At 41.7% G+C, this 20,868-nt stretch overlaps 1 protein-coding gene across 1 annotated transcript; it reads left to right on the plus strand.

The window, feature by feature from the left end:
• Positions 1–5,007: 5,007 nt before the first annotated feature.
• Positions 5,008–20,483, plus strand: LOC115200972 (fructose-bisphosphate aldolase A). The gene is made up of 7 exons (XM_029764137.1): positions 5,008–5,108; positions 11,538–11,654; positions 16,267–16,533; positions 16,773–16,933; positions 18,917–19,175; positions 19,475–19,674; positions 20,013–20,483. Exons 2-7 carry the CDS (start codon positions 11,543–11,545, stop codon positions 20,103–20,105), a joined length of 1,092 nt encoding a protein of 363 aa, XP_029619997.1. The 5' UTR covers positions 5,008–5,108; positions 11,538–11,542; the 3' UTR covers positions 20,106–20,483.
• The last annotated feature ends 385 nt before the right edge of the window (positions 20,484–20,868 follow it).

A 20,868-nucleotide genomic window follows, 5' to 3' on the forward strand; every position in this document is an offset into this window, starting at 1 on the left:
GTAACAAAAGCATGGATAAATTTTTCTGCATCATTTTTGGACAGAAAGTTTCTGATTTTTGCAATGTTACATAGATGGAAAAAAGCTGTCCTTGAAACAGTCTTGATATGTTCTTCTAAAGAGAGATCAGGGTCCAGAGTAACGCCGAGGTCCTTCACAGTTTTATTTGAGACGACTGTACAACCATCCAGATTAATTGTCAGATTCAACAGAAGATCTCTTTATTTCTTGGGACCTAGAACAAGCATCTCTGTTTTGTCCGAGTTTAAAAGTAGAAAGTTTGCAGCCATCCACTTCTTTATGTCTGAAACACAGGCTTCTAGCGAGGGCAATTTTGGGGCTTCACCATGTTTCATTGAAACGTACAGCTGTGTGTCGTCCGCATAGCAGTGAAATTTAACATTATGTTTTCGAATGACATCCCCAAGAGGTAAAATATATAGTGAAAACAATAGTGGTCCTAAAACGGAACCTTGAGGAACACCGAAATTTACAATTGATTTGTCAGAGGACAAACCATTCACAGAGACAAACTGATATCTTTCCGACAGATAAGATCTAAACCAGGCCAGAACTTGTCCATGTAGACCAATTTGGGTTTCCAATCTCCCCAAAAGAATGTGGTGGTCGATGGTATCAAAAGCAGCACTAAGATCTAGGAGCACGAGGACAGATGCAGAGCCTCGGTCTGACGTCATTAAAAGGTAATTTGCCACCTTCACAAGTGCTGTCTCAGTGCTATGATGGGGTCTAAAACCAGACTGAAGCGTTTCGTATATATTGTTTGTCTTCAGGAAGGCAGTGAGTTGCTGTGCAACAGCTTTTTCTAAAATTTTTGAGAGGAATGGAAGATTCGATATAGGCCGATAGTTTTTTATAATTTCTGGGTCAAGATTCGGCTTTTTCAAGAGAGGCTTTATTACTGCCACTTTTAGTGAGCTTGGTACACATCCGGTGGATAGAGAGCCGTTTATTATGTTCAACATAGGAGGGCCAAGCACAGGAAGCAGCTCTTTCAGTAGTTTAGTTGGAATAGGGTCCAGTATGCAGCTTGAGGGTTTAGAGGCCATGATTATTTTCATCATTGTGTCAAGAGATATAGTGCTAAAACACCTTAGTATCTCCCTTGATCCTAGGTCCTGGCAGAGTTGTGCAGACTCAGGACAATGGAGCTTTGGAGGAATACGCAGATTTAAAGAGGAGTCCGTAATTTGCTTTCTAATGATCATGATCTTTTCCTCAAAGAAGTTCATAAATTTATTACTGCTGAAGTGAAAGCCATCCTCCATTTGCGAATGCTGCTTTTTAGTTAGCTTTGTGACCGTATCAAAAAGAATTTTCGGATTGTTCTTATTTTCCTCAATTAAGTTGGAAAAATAGGATGATCGAGCAGCAGTGAGGGCTCTTCGATACTGCACGGTACTGTCTTTCCAAGCTAGTCGGAAGACTTCCAGTTTGGTGTGGCGCCATTTCCGTTCCAATTTTCTGGAAGCTTGCTTCAGAGCTCGTGTATTTTCTGTATACCAGGGAGCTAGTTTCTTATGACAGATGTTTTTCGTTTTTAGGGGTGCAACTGCATCTAGGGTATTGCGCAAGATTAAATTGAGTTCCTCGGTTAGGTGGTTAACTGATTTTTGTCCTCTGACGTCCTTGGGTAGGCAGAGGGAGTCTGGAAGGGCATCAAGGAATCTTTGGGTTGTCTGAGAATTTATAGCACGACTTTTAATGCTCCTTGGTTGGGGTCTGAGCAGATTATTTGTTGCAATTGCAAACGCAATAAAATGGTGGTCCGATAATCCAGGATTATGAGGAAAAACATTAAGATCCACAACATTTATTCCATGGGACAAAACTAGGTCCAGAGTATGACTGTGGCAGTGAGTAGGTCCAGAGACATGTTGGACAAAACCCACTGAGTCGATGATGGCTCCGAAAGCCTTTTGGAGTGGGCCTGTGAACTTTTCCATGTGAATGTTAAGGTCACCAAAAATGTGAATATTATCTGCTATGACTACAAGATAGGAATTCAGGGAACTCAGTGAGGAACACTGCATATGGCCCAGGAGGCCTGTAAACAGTAGCTATAAAAAGTGATTGAGTAGGCTGCATAGATTTCATGACTAGAAGCTCAAAAGACGAAAACGTCATTGTTTTTTTTGTTGTAAATTGAAATTTGCTATCATAAATGTTAGCAACACCTCCGCCTATGCCGGATGCACGGGGGGTATGGTCACTAGTGTAACCAGGGGGTGAGGCCTCATTTAACACAGTAAATTAAGCCATGTTTCAGTCAGGCCAATCACATCAAGATTATGATAACTGATTAGTTCATTGACTATAGCTGCCTTGGAAGTGAGGGATCTAACATTAAGTAACCCAATTTTGAGATGTGAGGTATCACAATCTCTTTCAATAATGGCAGGAATGGAGGAGGTCTTTATACTAGTGAGATTGCTAAAGCGAACACCGCCATCTTTAATTTTGCCCAACCTAGATTGAGGCACAGACACGGTCTCAATGGGGAAAGCTGAGCTGACTACACTGACTGTGATAGTGGCAGACTCCACTAAACTAGCAGGCTGGCTAACAGCCTGCTGCCTGGCCTGCACCCTATTTCATTGTGGAGCTAGAGGAGTTAGAGCCCTGTCTATGTTCGTAGATAAGATGAGAGCACCCCTCCAGCTAGGATGGAGTCCGTCACTCCTCAACAGGCCAGGCTTGGTCCTGTTTGTGGGTGAGTCCCAGAAAGAGGGCCAATTATCTACAAATTCTATATTTTGGGAGGGCAGAAAACAGTTTTCATCCAGCGATTGAGTTGTGAGACTCTGCTGTAGAGCTCATCACTCCCCCTAACTGGGAGGGGGCCAGAGACAATTAATCGATGCCGACACATCTTTCTAGCTGATTTACACGCTGAAGCTATGTTGCGCTTGGTGACCTCTGACTGTTTCACACCAACATCGTTGGTGCCGACGTGGATAACAATATCTCTATACTCTCTACACTCGCCAATACACTTGTTTTTGTGTTTGTTTTTGTACATAGTTAATCATTTAACATTTCAGACATCTTTGTCTTTTGAAACTTTTGCGTGTTTAAAGTTAACTGTTAATTTGTGATTGTTTTTTTCACTGCCTTTGGCAATGTTAACATATATTTCTCATGCCAATAAAGCCCCTTTGAATTTAATTGAGTGAGAGAAAGAGAGAGAGAGAGAGAGACATAGTTGTCTCTCTCTCTGACCACTGTGACTGACCCAAAATTATGGAAAGCTTTGACTATGTACAGACTCAGTGAGCATGGCCTCGCTATTGAGAAAGGCCGCCGTTGGCAGACTTGGCTCTCAAGAGAAGACAAGCTATGTTCACACTGCCCACAAAACAAGGTGGAAACTGAGCTGCACTTCCTAACCTCCAGCCAAATGTATGACCAAATTAGAGACACATATTTCCCTCAGATTACACAGACCCACAAAGAATTAGAAAACAAGTCAAATTTTGACAAACTCCCATATCTATTGGGTGAAACCACATTGTACAATCATAGCAGCAAGATTTGTGACCTGTTGCCACAAGAAAAGGGCAACCAGAGAAGAACAACCATCATTGTAAATACAACCCATATTTATTTATTTTCCCTTTTGTAGTTTAACTATTTGCACATCGTTATAACACTGTATATATATATATAGACATACTATGATATTTGAAATGTCTTTACTGTTGATTTCACCTTTGTTTATTATCTATTTCACTTGCTTTAGCAATGTAAACATATGTTTCCCATGCCAATAAAGACCCTATGAATCGAATTGAATTGAGAGAGAAAACCGATGGAGATGAATGCAATAGACCTATGTGTACACTACTTGAAGCATATCTATGTGTCAATTTTATTTATTTATTTATTTATTTCATCTTTATTTAACCAGGTAGGCAAGTTGAGAACAAGTTCTCATTTACAATTGCGACCTGGCCAAGATAAAGCAAAGCAGTTCGACAACATACAACAACACAGAGTTACACATGGAGTAAACAACATACAGTCAATAATACAGTAGAAAAAAAAATAAGTCTATATACAATGTGAGCAAATGATGTGAGATAAGGGAGGTAAAAGCAAAAAAATGCCATGGTGGCAAAGTAAATAAAGTATAGCAAGAAAAACACTGGAATGGTAGATTTGTAGTTTGAAGAAAGTTCAAAGTTCAAATATAAATAATATGGTGCAAAGGAGCAAAATAAATAAAATAAATAAATACAGTAGGGGAAGAGGTACTAGTTTGGGCTAAATTATAGATGGGCTATGTACAGGTGCAGTGATCTGCACCTGTGATCTGCACCTGCTTTCAGGTATGAAGGTAAACCCAGATGCAGACCCCTGAGCCCTTTACAATGTTATATAATCATCTCAGTTGAACATTTGTTACATAGACAGATATAAAATATTAAGCTGTATAATAAGACATAGACGCACATACATACTTATAACAAGTAATAACACAATTTAACTGTCAGCTTAGTGTTACCGAAGTGTTAGAGAGCATCTCAGCTCTTTCCACTCTCTTCCATAGATTTTGCTTCGTATTTTCCTCTTTTTACTCCTATATGGTCCTGTGTGGCTAGTTGGTAGAGCAAGGTTCTTGCAATTTAATGAGCATGGCTCTTGCAACTTAATGATCATGGGTTTGATTCCCACTGGGACGAACCATATTGAAATGTGTGCATGCACTACTGTAAGTTGCATTGGATAAAAGTGTCTACTAACTGGCATATATCATATTATTTTCTATTACTATGTGCACCAACTCTTATCTGTTCTCCTCCCCATCCTTCTCTCCCGCTCACTATCTCATTCCTGTCACCCATCAAATCACTCTTTGCCCTTTCCCCGATAACATGGGACGTTTAGCTGCGTTACTTCAACACGTTTTTTGTAAGTCATTGCCCTTCTCTGGTTGCGTGCTGTTCTAATTTTAGCCAGACGGCTGAAATATGAGAGGTCACACTGGGAGGATAAATAGTGGCCCAGGCAGGCCAGGAGGTTGTCGCAAACTTTAGTCGGATCTTCTCTCATCTCTTCTCCCAGCTCTCCTACAACCCTCCAAGGTAAAGGAATCAAATCATATCTTAATAAGAAAAAAGGATATCAAATGTTATTGAGGCTCTGGCTGATTGTACTTGTATTTTAATATATTGCTCATGCAGTATGAATGTGATATCTAATTGAAAGAGCACTGCAAACATCGTCTGCTGGCATTACAAAACTTCTATGAGACTGCAAGAGCCAATGCCCGAGTAGAATTTTCAGAAGCATTGTCGTTATTATACAATCAATGATGCATCAATGCTAATAAAATTATTATGCAAGCATTAGACACATCTCTATGCTGAAAACATTCATACAAGATGCATCTCTTAAATGCTAGTTAGTATACCATAATGTTGCTTTGCTGCATTAGGTATCATTGCTTCATTGCTTTACGCTAGCCTCCTTAGACCAAAAAGTGGAGACAACTTGACTCACTTATAGCTTTTACTCACGCTGTACACTTTTAACTTAGCCTATACTGTACTTATTAACTGTACTGTACTACAAATACTGCACAGAATTAATTCTCTATATAGCTCTATCAAATCAAAGTTTATTGGTCTTAGTTCTGAAACCAACACACTGAGTTAGCAACTGGAGGGGCCTGTACACATGCAGACACAGTACTTTTTACATGACCACTTACATATGTTTCAATGTTTATATTTGGTTTAACCTTTTGGATTGAGTGGTACTGTAACAAGACGGGGTTTGGATAAAGAAGGAGTAGTGTGGAGGGGAGGGGAGAGGAGACCCAAGGGAAATTGTTGCAACCCCTATTACCATCCTATTCAATCTCTCTTTTGTATCGTCTGAGATCCCCAAAGATTGGAAAGCTGCCGCGGTCATCCCCCTCTTCAAAAGGGGGAGACACTCTAGACCCAAACTGTTACAGACCTATATCCATCCTACCCTTCCTTTCTAAAATCTTTGAAAGCCAAGTTAATAAACAGATCACCGACCATTTCGAATTCCACCGTACCTTCTCCACTATGCAATCCGGTTTCCGAGATGGTCATGTGTGCACCTCAGCCATGCTCAAGGTCCTAAACGATATCATAACCACCATCGATAAAAGATAGTACTGTACAGCCGTCTTCATTGACCTGGCCAAGGCTTTCGACTCAGTCAATCACCGCATTCTTATCGGCAGACTCAACAGCCTTGGCTTCTCAAATGACTGCCTCGACTGGTTCACCAACTACTTCTCAGATAGAGTTCAGTGTGTCAAATCAGAGGGCCTGTTGTCTGGACCTCTGGCAGTCTCTATGGGGGTGCCACCGGGTTCAATTCTCGGGCCGACTGTTTTCTCTGTATATATCAATGATGTCGCTCTTGCTGCTGGAAATTCTCTGTTCCACCTCTATGCAGACGACACCATTCTGTATACATCTGGCCCTTCTTTGGACACTGTGCGAACAAACCTCCGAACGAGCTTCAACACCATACAACACTCCTTCCATAGCCTCCAACTGCTATTAAATGCAAGTAAAACTAAATGCATGCTCTTCAACCGATTGCTGCCCGCACCCTCCTGCCCGACTAGCATCACTACTCTGGACGGTTCTGACCAAGAATATGTAGACAACCACAAATACCTACGTGTCTGGTTAGACTGTAAACTCTCCTTCCAGACTCACATTAAGCATCTCCAATCCAAAATGAAATCTAGAATTGGCTTCCTATTTCGCAACAAAGCCTCCTTCACTCGTGCCGCCAAACATACCCACGTAAAACTGACTATCCTACCGATCCTTGACTTCGGCGATGTAATTTACAAAATAGCCTATCACAGCCTATCACAGTCCCATCCGTTTTATCACCAAAGCCCCATATACTACCCACCACTGTGACCTATATGCTCTCGTTGGCTGGCCCTCACTACATATCTGTCGCTAAACCCACTGGCTCCAGGTCATCTTAAGTCCTTGCTGGGTAAAGCCCCACCTTATCTCGCCATAGCAACACCCACCCGTAGCATGCGCTCCAGCAGGTATATTTCACTGGTCCTCCCCAAAGCCAACACCTGCTTTGTCCACCTTTCCTTCCAGTTCTCTGCTGCCAATGACTGGAACGAATTGCAAAAATCTCTGAAGCTGGAGTCATGTATCTCCCTCTCTAAATTTAAGCATCAGTTGTAAGAGCAGCTTACCGATCACTGTACCTATACACAGCCAATCTGTAAATACAGTTGAAGTCGGAAGTTTACATACACTGAGGTTGGAGTCATTAAAACTCGTTTTTCAACCATTCCACACATTTCTTGTTAACAAACTATAGTTTTGGCATGTCGGTTAGGACATGTACTTTGTCCATGACAAAAGTAATTTTTCCAAAAATTGTTTACCGACAGATTATTTCACTTATAATTCACTGTATCACAATTCCAGTGGGTCAGAAGTTTACATACAGTAAGTTGACTGTGCCTTTAAACAGCTTGGAAAATTCCAGAAAATGATGTCATGGCTTTAGAAGCTTCTGATAGGCTAATTTACATAATTTGAGTTAATTGGAGGTGTTCCTGTGGATGTATTTCAAGGCCTACCTTCAAAGTCAGTGCCTCTTATCTTGACATCATGGGTAAATCAAAAGAAATCAGCCAAGACCTCAGAAAAAAAAATTGTAGACCTCCACAAGTCTGGTTCATCCTTGGGAGCAATTTCCAAATGCCTGTAGGTACTACGTTCATCTGTACAAACAACAGTACGCAAGTATAAACACCATGGGACCACGTAGCCGTCATACCGCTCAGGAAGGAGACACGTTCTGTCTCCTAGAGATGAACGTACTTTGGTGCGAACAGTGTAAATCAATCCCAGAACAACAGCAAAGGACCTTGTGAAGATGCTGGAGGAAACAGGTACAAAAGTATCTATATCCACAGTAAAATGAGTCCTATATCGACATAACCTGCTGCAACAGATACCAGAGCTTAACAACAACAGTTACACAGCACTCTCAAATGGACAGACAGACAGACAACACAGCTCTTAAGCATTTCAAACAAACAGACGGACAACAACAGTCACAAAGCGCTCTCAAATAGACAGACAGACAGACAGACAGACAGACAGACAGACAGACAGACAGACAGACAGACAGACAGACAGACAGACAGACAACCACAGCTACACAGAACTCTCAAACAGACCTACAGACAGACGACAACAGTCATATAGCTCTCTCAAACAGACAGAGAAACAGAAAAATAATATGTGCATGTTAAGCTTTCATATTATAAGAGAGGAAGATAGACAGACACACTGACAAAAAGAGGAACATTCAAAAAGACAGCCAGACAATCATCCAAATGGACAGTCGTCACTAGTTTCCACAGCTACAAAGTCAGATGGCCCGCCTACTCGACCAATCAGATGAGGGAGTGTGATGAGGCGTATGCCGATCGGCTTGCAGGGGCAGACGAGAGACATGCCTTTCTTTTATCTATTGATCCATCAATGGTTTGGTCATTTATTAGATATAGTAAAACCAACCGTTATAAATGCAAAATGTTAATGGGATGTCTTATTAAAACTCAGCTTTCAAGCTTATCATGATATTTGTCCCAAAATAGGTTTACTCCCATATCGGCATTAGTTTAAAAATGGCATGTAGACCACAGATTGGCACATCTTGTGTTTAGATGTTTTTCTTCAAAATCCACAAGTCATTTATTTATCCACAAGTACAAAGTTTCACAGAAATGTTCATAAATTCATTTTTTTTAGTATATCTGATTTGTTCGCTGATTTAAGATGAAAACTTTAACCCTGCTACTTTAGTTGGCACCTAGGCACTTACTATAGACATTTATTTATTCAACTTAACATAGCCTTGCAATCCACCTTTTCGATATTTTGCACAAGTTTCCATCTCTGTACAAAGGCATGCTCTTAAACCTATGGAAGATAGTAAAACATTTAATAATAATAATTGTTTGGCCTTACATGGCACTTTTCTAGACACCCAAAGCTCTTTACAGTGTAAGGGGAACCTTACCACCCTAACCCCACTTACATACTCTTTAATTGGGGAGGCAGGGTAGCCTAGTGGTTAGAGCACTGGACTAGTAACTGAAATGTTGCAAGATCGAATCCCCTGAGCCGACAACATAAAAATCTGTCGTTCTGCCCCTGAACAAGGCAGTTAACCCACTCTTCCTAGGCCGTCATTGAAAATAAGAATTTGTTCTTAACTGGCTTGCCTAGTTAAATTGTACTGTATTTATTTTATTGGCCAATCCACTCCGCACTTTGTTTCTTTACATACATGGTACTTTTATGCACAGCATTACATGATAGGAATACGGTTTGATGTACACTTGCAGTGAAAACAGGACAAAATAAGCAAATATTAGCGGACTAAACTGCTCTGTGCTTGGAATGAAATCCCTTATGCTTGCTAGCTGAGCTAGCTCATTTTAGATGAGAGGAGCAAACGTTAGCTACTACTTATCTAAAAAAGAAAAAACAACTTACCCCTTTGCCCAAAACTTTTGGCCAATCTCAATGTAATGAATTTTAGTGACGTTGCCAATTCTTGTTCCCAAATGTATTTAGTTATTTGCGGCGTGTGAGTTACAGCATGATATTCAGGGGTCTCTGTGTTGAGTGCACGCACTTTTTTATGGGCCTAATAATAAAGACTAATGTGGCAGTCATGATATTTTCATCTGATTGTCAAACAAATCACTTAAAAAAGTAGGCTACCTGTGCATGTTTGGTCCATTTCAAAATAAATCTAGCATTCAAACTGCATGTATAGGCCTACTCGCGACATTTGATGAATGGAAATAGACATCTGTTACAAAACACCAAAAAGTGTGCCTAATGACATTCAGTGATTGCCATTGAGTAGACCTACATTCATTGATGCGTCTTGCTGACAAATGTACCTTTTTGTAGCCTGAAATAGGGACGAAATTGTCCCGGGAAAAACAGGATGGTCACCCTTACACACACTGTCAACTTACTAGACTAGGCTACAATGTGTATTACCATGAACTTTAAAATAGGACTACCGGTAGTCTGTGTAGGCCTAGTGTTAAAAAAAAAATAGGTGGGTAAAATCTAATTGCCGGTCACGGTGAAAAACGTTTACTTGCGTTTATCCTCCACTAGGCCTACACCACTGCCGGTAGCCTACCCTCTCAACCAAGGCAGTTTTAAACATACGAACACACGCAGAATTTGTAGTCTACATTCAAAATAATACATGAGTTGAATCAAACATGTTTTACACCCTAGTTCATGAGTTGTTCATAATTCATGAATTAATGCTTGCCGTTTTCACAGGCCGTGTAAAATAAAACCCTACCTTTCTTTCCTTACATTAATGACATGTATGACAGTGTTATTTGTCATTATAAAGCATATAACACTTACATTTGAACATTGAACTTAAACCCTGTACGAATCATAGATCTTGGAAATCTCTGAAAATGCACTGCAAGTGTAACTATGCCTATGTAACATTTATTATGTTTCGTTGTGAAAACAGTGCTAATGGTAACTAGCGACGACCCAAATGGACAGACGCAAATACTTGCCGCTTCCTTTATGCATCTCTTACTTCCCTTTTCTTTGAACATTTCCACATACTACAATTTTACAGGGAAAGTTGGCTACACTCTTTTCACATCACATACCTTTGTTCAAGTCTACCTTTGTTTATATGCTTTATTTGCTACTTTTTGGAACTCAGTCGGGGTCTCAACTTACTGTTAAGAGTTAGAATAGTAGAATACACAAGGTGCAATTTTGAAATGTGGTTGTCCCGTGTGGCTCAGTTGGTAGAGCATGGTGTTTGCAACGCCAGGGTTGTGGGTTCATTTCCCCCGGGGGACCAGTACAGACGAAAAAATGTATGAACGGTATGCATTCACTACTGTAAGTCGCTCTGGATAAGAGCGTCTGCTAAATGACTAAAATGTAAATGTAAAATGTTGTGCACCAGCAGTTTTTTTCTTGTTATGTCAGTCACTGACAGTCACTCAATTAGCCATGTCACCAAAAATAAATATTATTGGTAAATTAATCTAGCCAGCTATCTAAAGTTGTAGTAATCATGGGCGAATATCGACCGGGCATGCAGGACACATACCCAGGGGCCCTGATATCCAAGGGGCCCCCATTGATTTTGCTGGTCACTCTCACTCAGATATCATATTAACATGTCAAAAAGGTTTTGGCAAAATCTGTATAATTGCAGGAAATTGGCTTTAAAACTGCAAAGATGTCTCTCTACCCCATGGCAAAATGTGTAAACTTGCATGACATTTGTGATAAAATTGTAAAATTCCCGCGAGGTGAGGTGAGGTGAGGTGGGGGGCAACCAAATATCTGCTACTTATCTGTCTGTATACACTTTTGTGTATCTCAAGCCCCCTCTCTCTCCTCAGAACACCTCATGTTAACCAGTGTCTCCTGCCTTTTCCCTTCCTTTAGTCAAGATGCCTCACGCATTCCCCTTCCTCACTCCTGACCAGAAGAAGGAGCTTAGTGACATTGCTCACAAGATCGTCGCCCAGGGCAAGGGAATCCTCGCCGCTGATGAGTCTACCGGTATGCAAAACGTGGCAGAAATGTTGGTTGCACACACAGGCACACTATGGAATGAAAAGTCACACATGCAAAGACATACTCATAATCAGAGCAACATTGTCCCAAGAGCTTTGTTTTTTTCACCTTATAACTTCTCCAAAACATCCCATTAGAACCAAAAAGTAAAAAAAAAACAAAAAAACATCTCTTGCATCCCAAACAGAGACCTAGACCTAGAATACAGTATATACGTATGGGATGAGTAAAGCAGTATGTAAACATTATTAAAGTGACTAGTGTTCCATAAATTGTATTTTTATATATATATATTGGATTTTTTACCCCCTTTTTCTCTGCAATTTCATGATATCCAATTGGTAGTTACAGTCGTGTCCCATTGCTGCAACTCCCGTACGGACTCGGGAGAGGCGAAGGTCGAGAGCTGTGCATCCCCCGAAACACAACCCCATCAAGCCACACTGCTTCTTGACACAATGCTCGCTTAACCCGGAAGCCAGCCGCACCAAACTGTCAGAGGAAACACATACACCTGGCGACTGTGTCAGCGTGCATTTGCCCGGTCCGCCACAGGATTCGCTAGAGCGCAATGGGACAAGCCAACCAAACCCTCCCCTAACCCAGACGACGCTGGGCCAATTGTCAGCCGCCTCATGGGTCTCCTGGTCGAGGTCGGCTCCGACACAGCTCTGTAGTGATGCAGCTAGCACTGTGATGCAGTGCCTTAGACCGCTGCGCCACTCAGCAGGCTAGTGTTCCATTATTAAAGTGGCCAGTGATTCCATATCTATGTATATAGGGCAGCAGCCTCTTAGGTGCAGGGTTGATAATCTGGTAGTAGCCAGCTAGTGATGGCTATTTAACAGTCTCATGGCCTTGAGATAGAAGCTGTTTTTCAGTCTCTCGGTCCCAGCTTTGATGCACCTGTACTGACCTCGCCTTCTGGATGATAACGTGGTGATCAGGCCGTGGCTCGGGTGGATGATGTCCTTGATGATCTTTTTGGCCTTCCTGTGACATCGGGTGCTGAAGGTGTCCTGGAGGGCAGTCAGTGTGCCCGCGGTGATGCGTTGGGAAAACCAGATAGAGCAAACCAAATGGAGTGATGTAACCTCTCATGTCAATCTGTAAATTGACTCTAATAAACTAATGGCTAAAATCCAGATTCTCACCAAGTTAACTAAGCAGGTTCCTCACAAACCTAACAAAAACAAGGCCTACCCTGGTTCAATGACACTCTATGACAACTTATGAAGAAGAGAGATGCTGCTCTGAAACGGTCTCTAATATCTGGCCTAGATGTTGACCGACTAGTCTATAAAGGACTGAGAAACAAAGTGATAATGAGCCTCAGGAAAGCTAAAGCCAATTACTTTCTCAATATCATCAATGAGGAAAAAATGGAACAGCAAGGTCATATGGAAAAATATTAACAAACTCACTGGGAAGGGTCATGCCAAGTCTGGTGAACTACAACTGAAAGTCAATGGAAAGCTTCAAGACAACAGCTAAGTCATTGCAACCACCTTTAATGATTATTTTATTGACTCAGTCCTAGAGCTGGGCCAAAAGTTCACCCTAAGAGTCCTATCCATGATCCGCAGCAACGATAGCCATACCATTTCAAATCAAATTTATTTATAAAGCCGTTCTTACATCAGCTGATATCTCAAAGTGTTGTACAGAAACCCAGCCTAAAACCCCAAACAGCAAGCAATGCAGGTGTAGAAGCACGGTGGTTAGGAAAAACTCCCTAGAAAGGCCAGAACCTAGGAAGAAACCTAGAGAGGAACCAGGCTATGAGGGGTGGCCAGTCCCCTTCTGGCTGTGCCGGGTGGAGATTATAACAGAACATGGCCAAGATGTTCAAATGTTCATAAATGACCAGCAGGGTCAAATAATAATAATCACAGTGGTTGTCGAGGGTGCAACAAGTCAGCACCTCAGGAGTAAATGTCAGTTGGCTTTTCATAGCCGATCATTCAGAGTATCTCTACCACTCCTGCTGTCTATAGAGAGTTGAAAACAGCAGGTCTGGGACAGGTAGCACGTCCGGTGAACAGGTCAGGGTTCCATAGCCGCAGGCAGAACAGTTGAAACTGGAGCAGCAGCACGGCCAGGTGGACTGGGGACAGCAAGGAGTCATCAGGCCAGGTAGTCCTGAGGCATAGTCCTAGAGCTCAGGTCCTCCGAGAGAAAGAAAGAAAGAAAGAAAGAAAGAAAGAAAGAAAGAAAGAAAGAAAGAGAATTAGAGAGAGCATACTTAAATTCACAAAGGACACCGGATAAGACAGGAGAAATACTCCAGATATAACAGACTGACCCTAGCCCCCCGACACATAAACTACTACAGCGTAAATACTGAAGGCTGAGACAGGAGAGGTCTTATTGGACCATTTCTTATTTGGAGTCCACCAAAGAGGAAAAGGTCAAGAAAGTCCTCTCCTCACTTTCAAACTCTAGAGCAAAGGATGTGTATGGTCTTGATACCGTATAAAAAAAAATGACAGGCAGCCTAGCCACCCCATTTACCCAGATAATCAACTTTTCAATGCAAGAAAGTTCATTCCCGAAAGCATGGAAGACTCCCATCGTGACCCCTGTACATAAATTTGGAGACCAGCAGGAAGTGAGCAACTACAGGCCTATCAGTATACTCCCTGTCATCTATAAGGCTGCTGAAAAAGTTGTACTGGAACAGCTCACAGCACACCTGAACACAAGGACTGTCTCCCCTCCCATTCAGTTTGGGTTCAAGGTGAACCGCTCAACAGAGACAGCATATTTCTATCTCCTAGAGACGATCAAGGCCATGCTGGATACAGGAAGCCTGGTAGGGGAGGTCTTCCTCGACCTACGGAAGGCGTTTGACACGTCAACCATAAAGTTCTTCTCTCCAAACTCTCCTGGTTTAACCTCTCGTAAAGTGCTCTTGACTGGATGGAGTCCTATCTAGCCGACTGGGTCCAGTGTGTCCGGAAAAGCAATGTCCTATTACCATTAAGGAGATGCCCCATGGGAGTGCCCCAGGGGTCCATCCTTAGGTCCCTTTTATTCAGTCTATACATCAATGACCTTCCTTTTGTGTGCCAGGGAGTGGAGATCCAGATGTACGCTGATGACACGGTCACACCCATGGAGTGCTGAGCAAGTGGCTTCCAAGTTAACATCTGATATTCCTTAAGAGTCTATTGAGTCTATTGATGCACATGATGGTGTTGTCTGTGTTTGTTCTACGACCCCCACAAGTGTCACGGGACTCGTCTGAAGGTAGCCCATACAAATGAATGGAAGAATGGAGCCAACAAAAAGAAGGGGTTAAATATGTTTCCAAAAAAACAATAATATTCCCTGAGCTTTCTTAAATCTCCTAGATATAGGACAGACACTTCAAAACCTTATTTCTTATCATTTATTTTGTGACTGTCTTTTTTGCCATTTATGAATGTGTTATTCATTGCGTTTCTATGGGCTACCGTATTAAAGGCCAAATTCAATACTTTATCAAATATTTTTTTATATCGGTTTTTATACCTAAAGGGGAGCTAAAATTATAAATCAAATAGCTGAATGATCCATAGTATGATCCCCCCCAAACTAGAGGGGTCCTAAAATTCCAAATCAAATAACTAAATGATCCCCCCACCCCAACGACTTAGTCTTTTAGAGGTTATGGAGAATGTTTCAGAATGGCTCAACGACTCCTTTCTCACCCTAAATGTGGTAAAAACAGTGGCCATATTTTTCTCCATCAAACAAAAGCAGCAAGTCCACCCCGACATCCTCATACATGGCCAAAAGATCAAAACTGTCACAGAATTAAAATACCTCAGCATTATCCTTGATCCCACCCTCAACTTAAAAAAACACATGACCAACACAATCAAAACCAGCCTAGCCAATTTCCAGTTAATAAGAAACTCATGCTATGTTAGGTTCTTCTCACATGTCTGGTCCCAAGCATGTGAGACATCCCTGAAACCTCTCAAATCACTCTACAAACATGCACTCAAAATCCTGGACAAAAAAACGCGGCACTACCACCACTGCAATAAGTTCAAACTGTTTAGATTCGACAACATTCTGTTCTTAGATCATCTGCCTGGTTTACAACATAACTTACTATCTAGTATCCCTGCCTCTGAGGGTTTTTGTAAATTTCTGCTCCAAGCAAAATAGGAGGTTAAAAAGAACCTTAGGTTAACAAGGGACTGTATCATCTCCAGACGGTCCACCACTTTTGCACAATCATTTACAGCAGCTAAGAAATGAAATGGCCTCCCCTCTGCTCTGAACATGTAACAGCTTCCAAGCTTTCTCAACAGAGCAACAAAAATGATTAAGTCCAATCAGTCATGCTTTTACTGATTCTTAACCTAAAAGGCCATAGTAACTTTTAATGCAACAGAAGACACATTAGGACATACACATGTTCAATAACTGGCCAATATTTTTGGTTTGTTTCTTAAATATTTTACTATTTTTATCCAACAGAAATGTGTTTCTATGTGCAATGTGTTGACTTCTGTGTTGAAAAATGTATCTAGCATAATGTTTGCTCTATTTCATTCTGTGAATCTAATCCTCACTCCCTCTCTCACTTTCCACCCAACAGGCAGCGTTGCCAAGCGCTTCCAGAGCATCAACACTGAGAACACAGAGGAGAACAGGAGACTATACCGTCAGCTGCTCTTCACCGCTGACGAGCGCGCCGGTCCTTGCATTGGTGGCGTCATCTTCTTCCACGAGACCCTGTACCAGAAAACTGATGCCGGCAAGACCTTCCCCCAACACGTCAAGTCCAGAGGCTGGCTTGTAGGCATCAAGGTTGACAAAGGTGTCGTCCCCCTCGCCGGAACCAACGGAGAGACCACCACCCAGGGTAAAGAGGAAGAATAGAAAATCTATGGGATTCACAATTAATCTAAATACATACAGTACAACAACATACAAGCAGAAAATACAACATACAATCAATCCCATTTGTTTATCAAGTCACAAAATGCCTGAATAGTATTGCAACCTAGATACAATACACACATACAATACAAAACCTTTACAAAATACCCTCCCATACTCATCTCTTTTTTCTGTCCCTGCCTCAATCCTTTTCTCCTTCAGGTTTGGATGGCCTGTATGAGCGTTGCGCCCAGTATAAGAAGGACGGTTGCGACTTCGCCAAGTGGCGTTGTGTGCTGAAAATCACCTCCACCACCCCCTCTCGCCTTGCTATCATAGAGAATTGCAATGTCCTGGCCCGTTATGCCAGCATCTGCCAGATGGTAAGAATCACATACCATCTCTCGAGGCCTCAGTGGTCTTGTTAAATCATTAGCTTAAGTAGTTAAAAAACACAGTGTCAACAATTGCAAGTTTGTATATTCAATTCCCCTATGGGCCATAAGTTACCTTCAAATCATTGACTCTGTATACGTGTGGGTTACACTATATTAACTTTCATGAAATAAGCCATTATAAATGTATTAAATGCTTATAAATTCTTCAGAAATTATTACAAATATTATAAATACATACCTAAAAGTGTTATTAAAAGTGTATAAAGTTAGTACCAGGGCAAGCAACTCTTTTCAGTTTTTTGAAAGATATGAACGCTACAGTATGTTTTGTCATGAGTAAGGTACAGCAGATTTTCTGCTATGTGTCTGGGCTCACTTGGTGGCTCAGTGGGTAGAGCTATCAGTGAGATATTAAGATAAATTAATAGAGTCAAAAGTTTGGACACACCTACTCATTCCAGGGTTTTTCTTTACTTTTACTATTTTCTACATTGTAGAATAATAGTGAAGACATCAAAACTATGAAATAACACAGAAGCAATCATGAGGTAACCAAAAAAGTGTTAAACAAATCAAAATATATTATATATTTGAGATTCTTCAAAGTATCCACCCTTTGCCTTGATGACAGCTTTGCACACACTTGGCATTCTCTCAACCAGCTTCATGAGGTAGTCACCTGGAATGCATTTCAATGAACAGCTGTGCCTTGATAAAAGTGAATTTGTGGAATTGATTTTCTTCTTAATGCGTTTGAGCCAACCAGTTGTGTTGTGACAAGGTAGGGGTGGTATACAGAAGATAGCCCTATTTGGTAAAATACAAAGTCCTTATTATGGCAAGAACAGCTCAACTAAGCAAAGGGAAATGACAGTTAATCATTACTTTAAGACAGGAAGGTCAGTAAAAACGGATCCTTTAAAAAACTTTTAAAGTTTCATCAAGTGCAGTCGCAAAAACCATCAAGCGTTATGATGAAACTGGCTTTCATGAGGACTGCCACAGGAAAGGAAGACTCAGAGTTACCTCTGCTGCAGAGGATAAGTTCATTAGAGTTACCAGCCTCAGAAATGGCAGCCTAAATAAATGCTTCACAGAGTTCATATAACAGACACACCTCAAAATCAACTGTTCAGAGGAGGATGCGTGAATCAAGCATTCATGGTCAGATTGCTGCAAAGAAACCACTACTAAAGGACACCAATAATAACAAGAGACTTGCTTGGGCCAAGAAACACGAGCAATGGACATTAGACCGGTGGAAATTGGTCCTTTGGTCTGATGAGTCCAAATTAGAAATGTTTTGTTCTAACCGCCATGTCTTTGTGAGACGCGGAGTAGGGGAACGGATGATCTCCGCCTATGTAGTTTCCACCGTGAAGCATGGAGGAGGAGGTATGATAATGAGGGGGTGCTTTACTGGTGACACTGCCAGTGATTCATTTAGAATTCAAGGCACACTTTCTGCATCGATTCGCCATCCCATCTGGTTTGCGTTTAGTGGGACGATAATTCGTTTTTCAACAGGACAACGACCCAACATAGTAAATAGTAAAAGTAAAGAAAAACCCTTGAATGAGTAGGTGTGTCCAAACTTTTGACTGATACTGTATGTGTTTCCAATGGCTCAGTTAAATATCAGACAAGTAAATAACAGTCCCTTCTGATCTCTTCACAACCATAGTTCAGGGACATCGGTTTAGCCAAGACTGCTCGCTGTTGTAGGTCCCATAATCCTAGTAAAACAACACACACATATTACAAATCACACATTGGAAAATCACAATCTTAAAACACAGTTTTTCTCTGTTTGTTTTTATTGAATATATTGCTGTAGAGGGATAGAGAGGAAAGATAGAAGAGCCACCACTAAAGTCTCACTGTTCTGACTGTTAACTGTCATGATCAATAACATGCTCTGTTGGCTAAAAGTGTCTTTTAGTAGTCATTAATTCTGCCCTCTGCTAGCACGGCATTGTCCCCATTGTTGAGCCAGAGATCCTCCCCGACGGTGACCATGACCTGAAGCGCACCCAGTACGTGACTGAGAAGGTCCTGGCCGCAATGTACAAGGCTCTGTCCGACCACCACGTCTACCTGGAGGGTACCCTCCTGAAGCCCAACATGGTCACTGCTGGACATTCCTGCTCACACAAGTACACCCACCAGGACATCGCCATGGCCACCATTACCGCCCTGCGCCGTACCGTGCCCCCAGCAGTCCCTGGTGGGCGGCCGACAACACACCGAATACAGTCCAATATACAGTACAGCACGATACACTTAAACATTTCTAAACTTCCAGCTTCACCCACTCACACTCAATGTTATCACACATTTTCACAAACACAAACTCACCCTCTATGACTATGGCACTTTCATATACAGTGTTTAGTTACATTATTATATACAGTATTGTATTATATATTTCACATACAAATCTAGACACAACAATTTGTTGATGTATCTTCTTTCAGTAGTTGTTTACAATAAAATAACCCCTCTCCTTTTCCGCTTCACCCACAGGCATCACCTTCCTGTCCGGTGGCCAGTCTGAGGAGGAAGCCTCCATCAACCTGAATGTCATGAACCAGTGCCCCCTGCACAGGCCATGGGCCATTACTTTCTCCTATGGCCGTGCCCTCCAGGCCTCCGCCCTTAAGGCATGGGGTGGCAAGCCCAAGAACGGCAAGGCTGCCCAGGAGGAGTTCATCAAGAGAGCTCTGGTACGAATAATTAAATATAGTTTTTCCATTTATTTTCATATATTTCACACAAATTTCATATGTGATTGTCATATATTTTGCTTATATTTCATATGTGATTATTTATGGCTGTATAGAGGCCACATCCCACTGGGCACAGACGTCAAATCAATGTCTAATTCACATTGGTTCAACGTAATTTCATTGAAATGACGTGGAAACAACGTTGATTCAACCAGTGTGTGCCCAGTGGAATGTTTATAGTATGGATGTATAGGAAGTCACAATGTACAGTATATTCCACATTTCCAAAATATCAGCTGAAAACAAGTTTATGTTGTGCTTCTTTCCTTCCACAGGCCAACAGCCTGGCCTGCCAAGGCAAGTATGTTTCTTCCGGAGACAGCGCCGCTGCTGGAGATTCACTGTTCGTGGCCAACCATGCTTATTAAGCATGGACTCTCATCAGCATCCCTCTCCTTACCCTCCCTACACCCCCCTCCCCCACCATGGGGAGTGCCATGTCGTTTTTGGTACCTCCTAAAAGCTGTCTCTACTCGACCCTCTGCGACACCACGTGTTCGGGACCTCAATACGGAAAAAATAAACGCAAACCTTTCTTTGGGCTCTTGCTTCAGAGAGAAGATTCAAAACAATTAAAGTTCTGCCTCCATTCCCTCTCCCTACCATTTTACAGCTTTTTTTTGAGGTGAAATGATTTCCATCGTCATGTTTTTACACAACATGCAACATTATTCCTTAGTCTGTAATACCTAACTAATGTAATGTTTGTACTGGAGCCTTGGAATAAAGTATTTTACCAAACAATATGTTGCTTTGCTTCCTTCCTTATTACATTTCATTGTAACTCTGAAAACTGACCTTACATCACTGAACATCCTGCTCGACTCAATGACTACTACCTATTTATTTGGAATGTACTGTTGGATGTCGGTAAATATTATCATAGAAACAAGTATTATGTTTCAGGTAAGACACAGATGCAGACAACGTCGAATTAACAACAGTTTATTAATCCAACAGGAGCAAAACTCAGGTCAAGGCAGGCAGGGGTCAGTAATCCAGATAGGTGGGGCAAAGGTACAGGATGGCAGGCAGGCTCAGGGTCAGGGCAGGCAGAAAAGGCAACTCCGACATCCAAAGCATCGGCCTCCACCACGTACTGACGAGAAGGGTCAGGATGAACCAAGATAG

The sequence above is a fragment of the Salmo trutta genome, chromosome 10 (assembly GCF_901001165.1).
Source record: "Salmo trutta chromosome 10, fSalTru1.1, whole genome shotgun sequence".
In the NCBI taxonomy this organism is placed as follows: domain Eukaryota; kingdom Metazoa; phylum Chordata; class Actinopteri; order Salmoniformes; family Salmonidae; genus Salmo; species Salmo trutta.

What these genes read in the sequence shown, in the direction of transcription:
- LOC115200972 (XM_029764137.1), top strand. Translation starts at nt 11,543, where the DNA reads ATGCCTCACGCATTCCCCTTCCTCACTCCTGACCAGAAGAAGGAGCTT. An exon ending in CGCCGCTGATGAGTCTACCG is followed by an intron (nt 11,655 to 16,266) that starts GTATGCAAAACG and finishes TCCACCCAACAG; the next exon opens with GCAGCGTTGCCAAGCGCTTC. An exon ending in CGTGCCCCCAGCAGTCCCTG is followed by an intron (nt 19,176 to 19,474) that starts GTGGGCGGCCGA and finishes CTTCACCCACAG; the next exon opens with GCATCACCTTCCTGTCCGGT.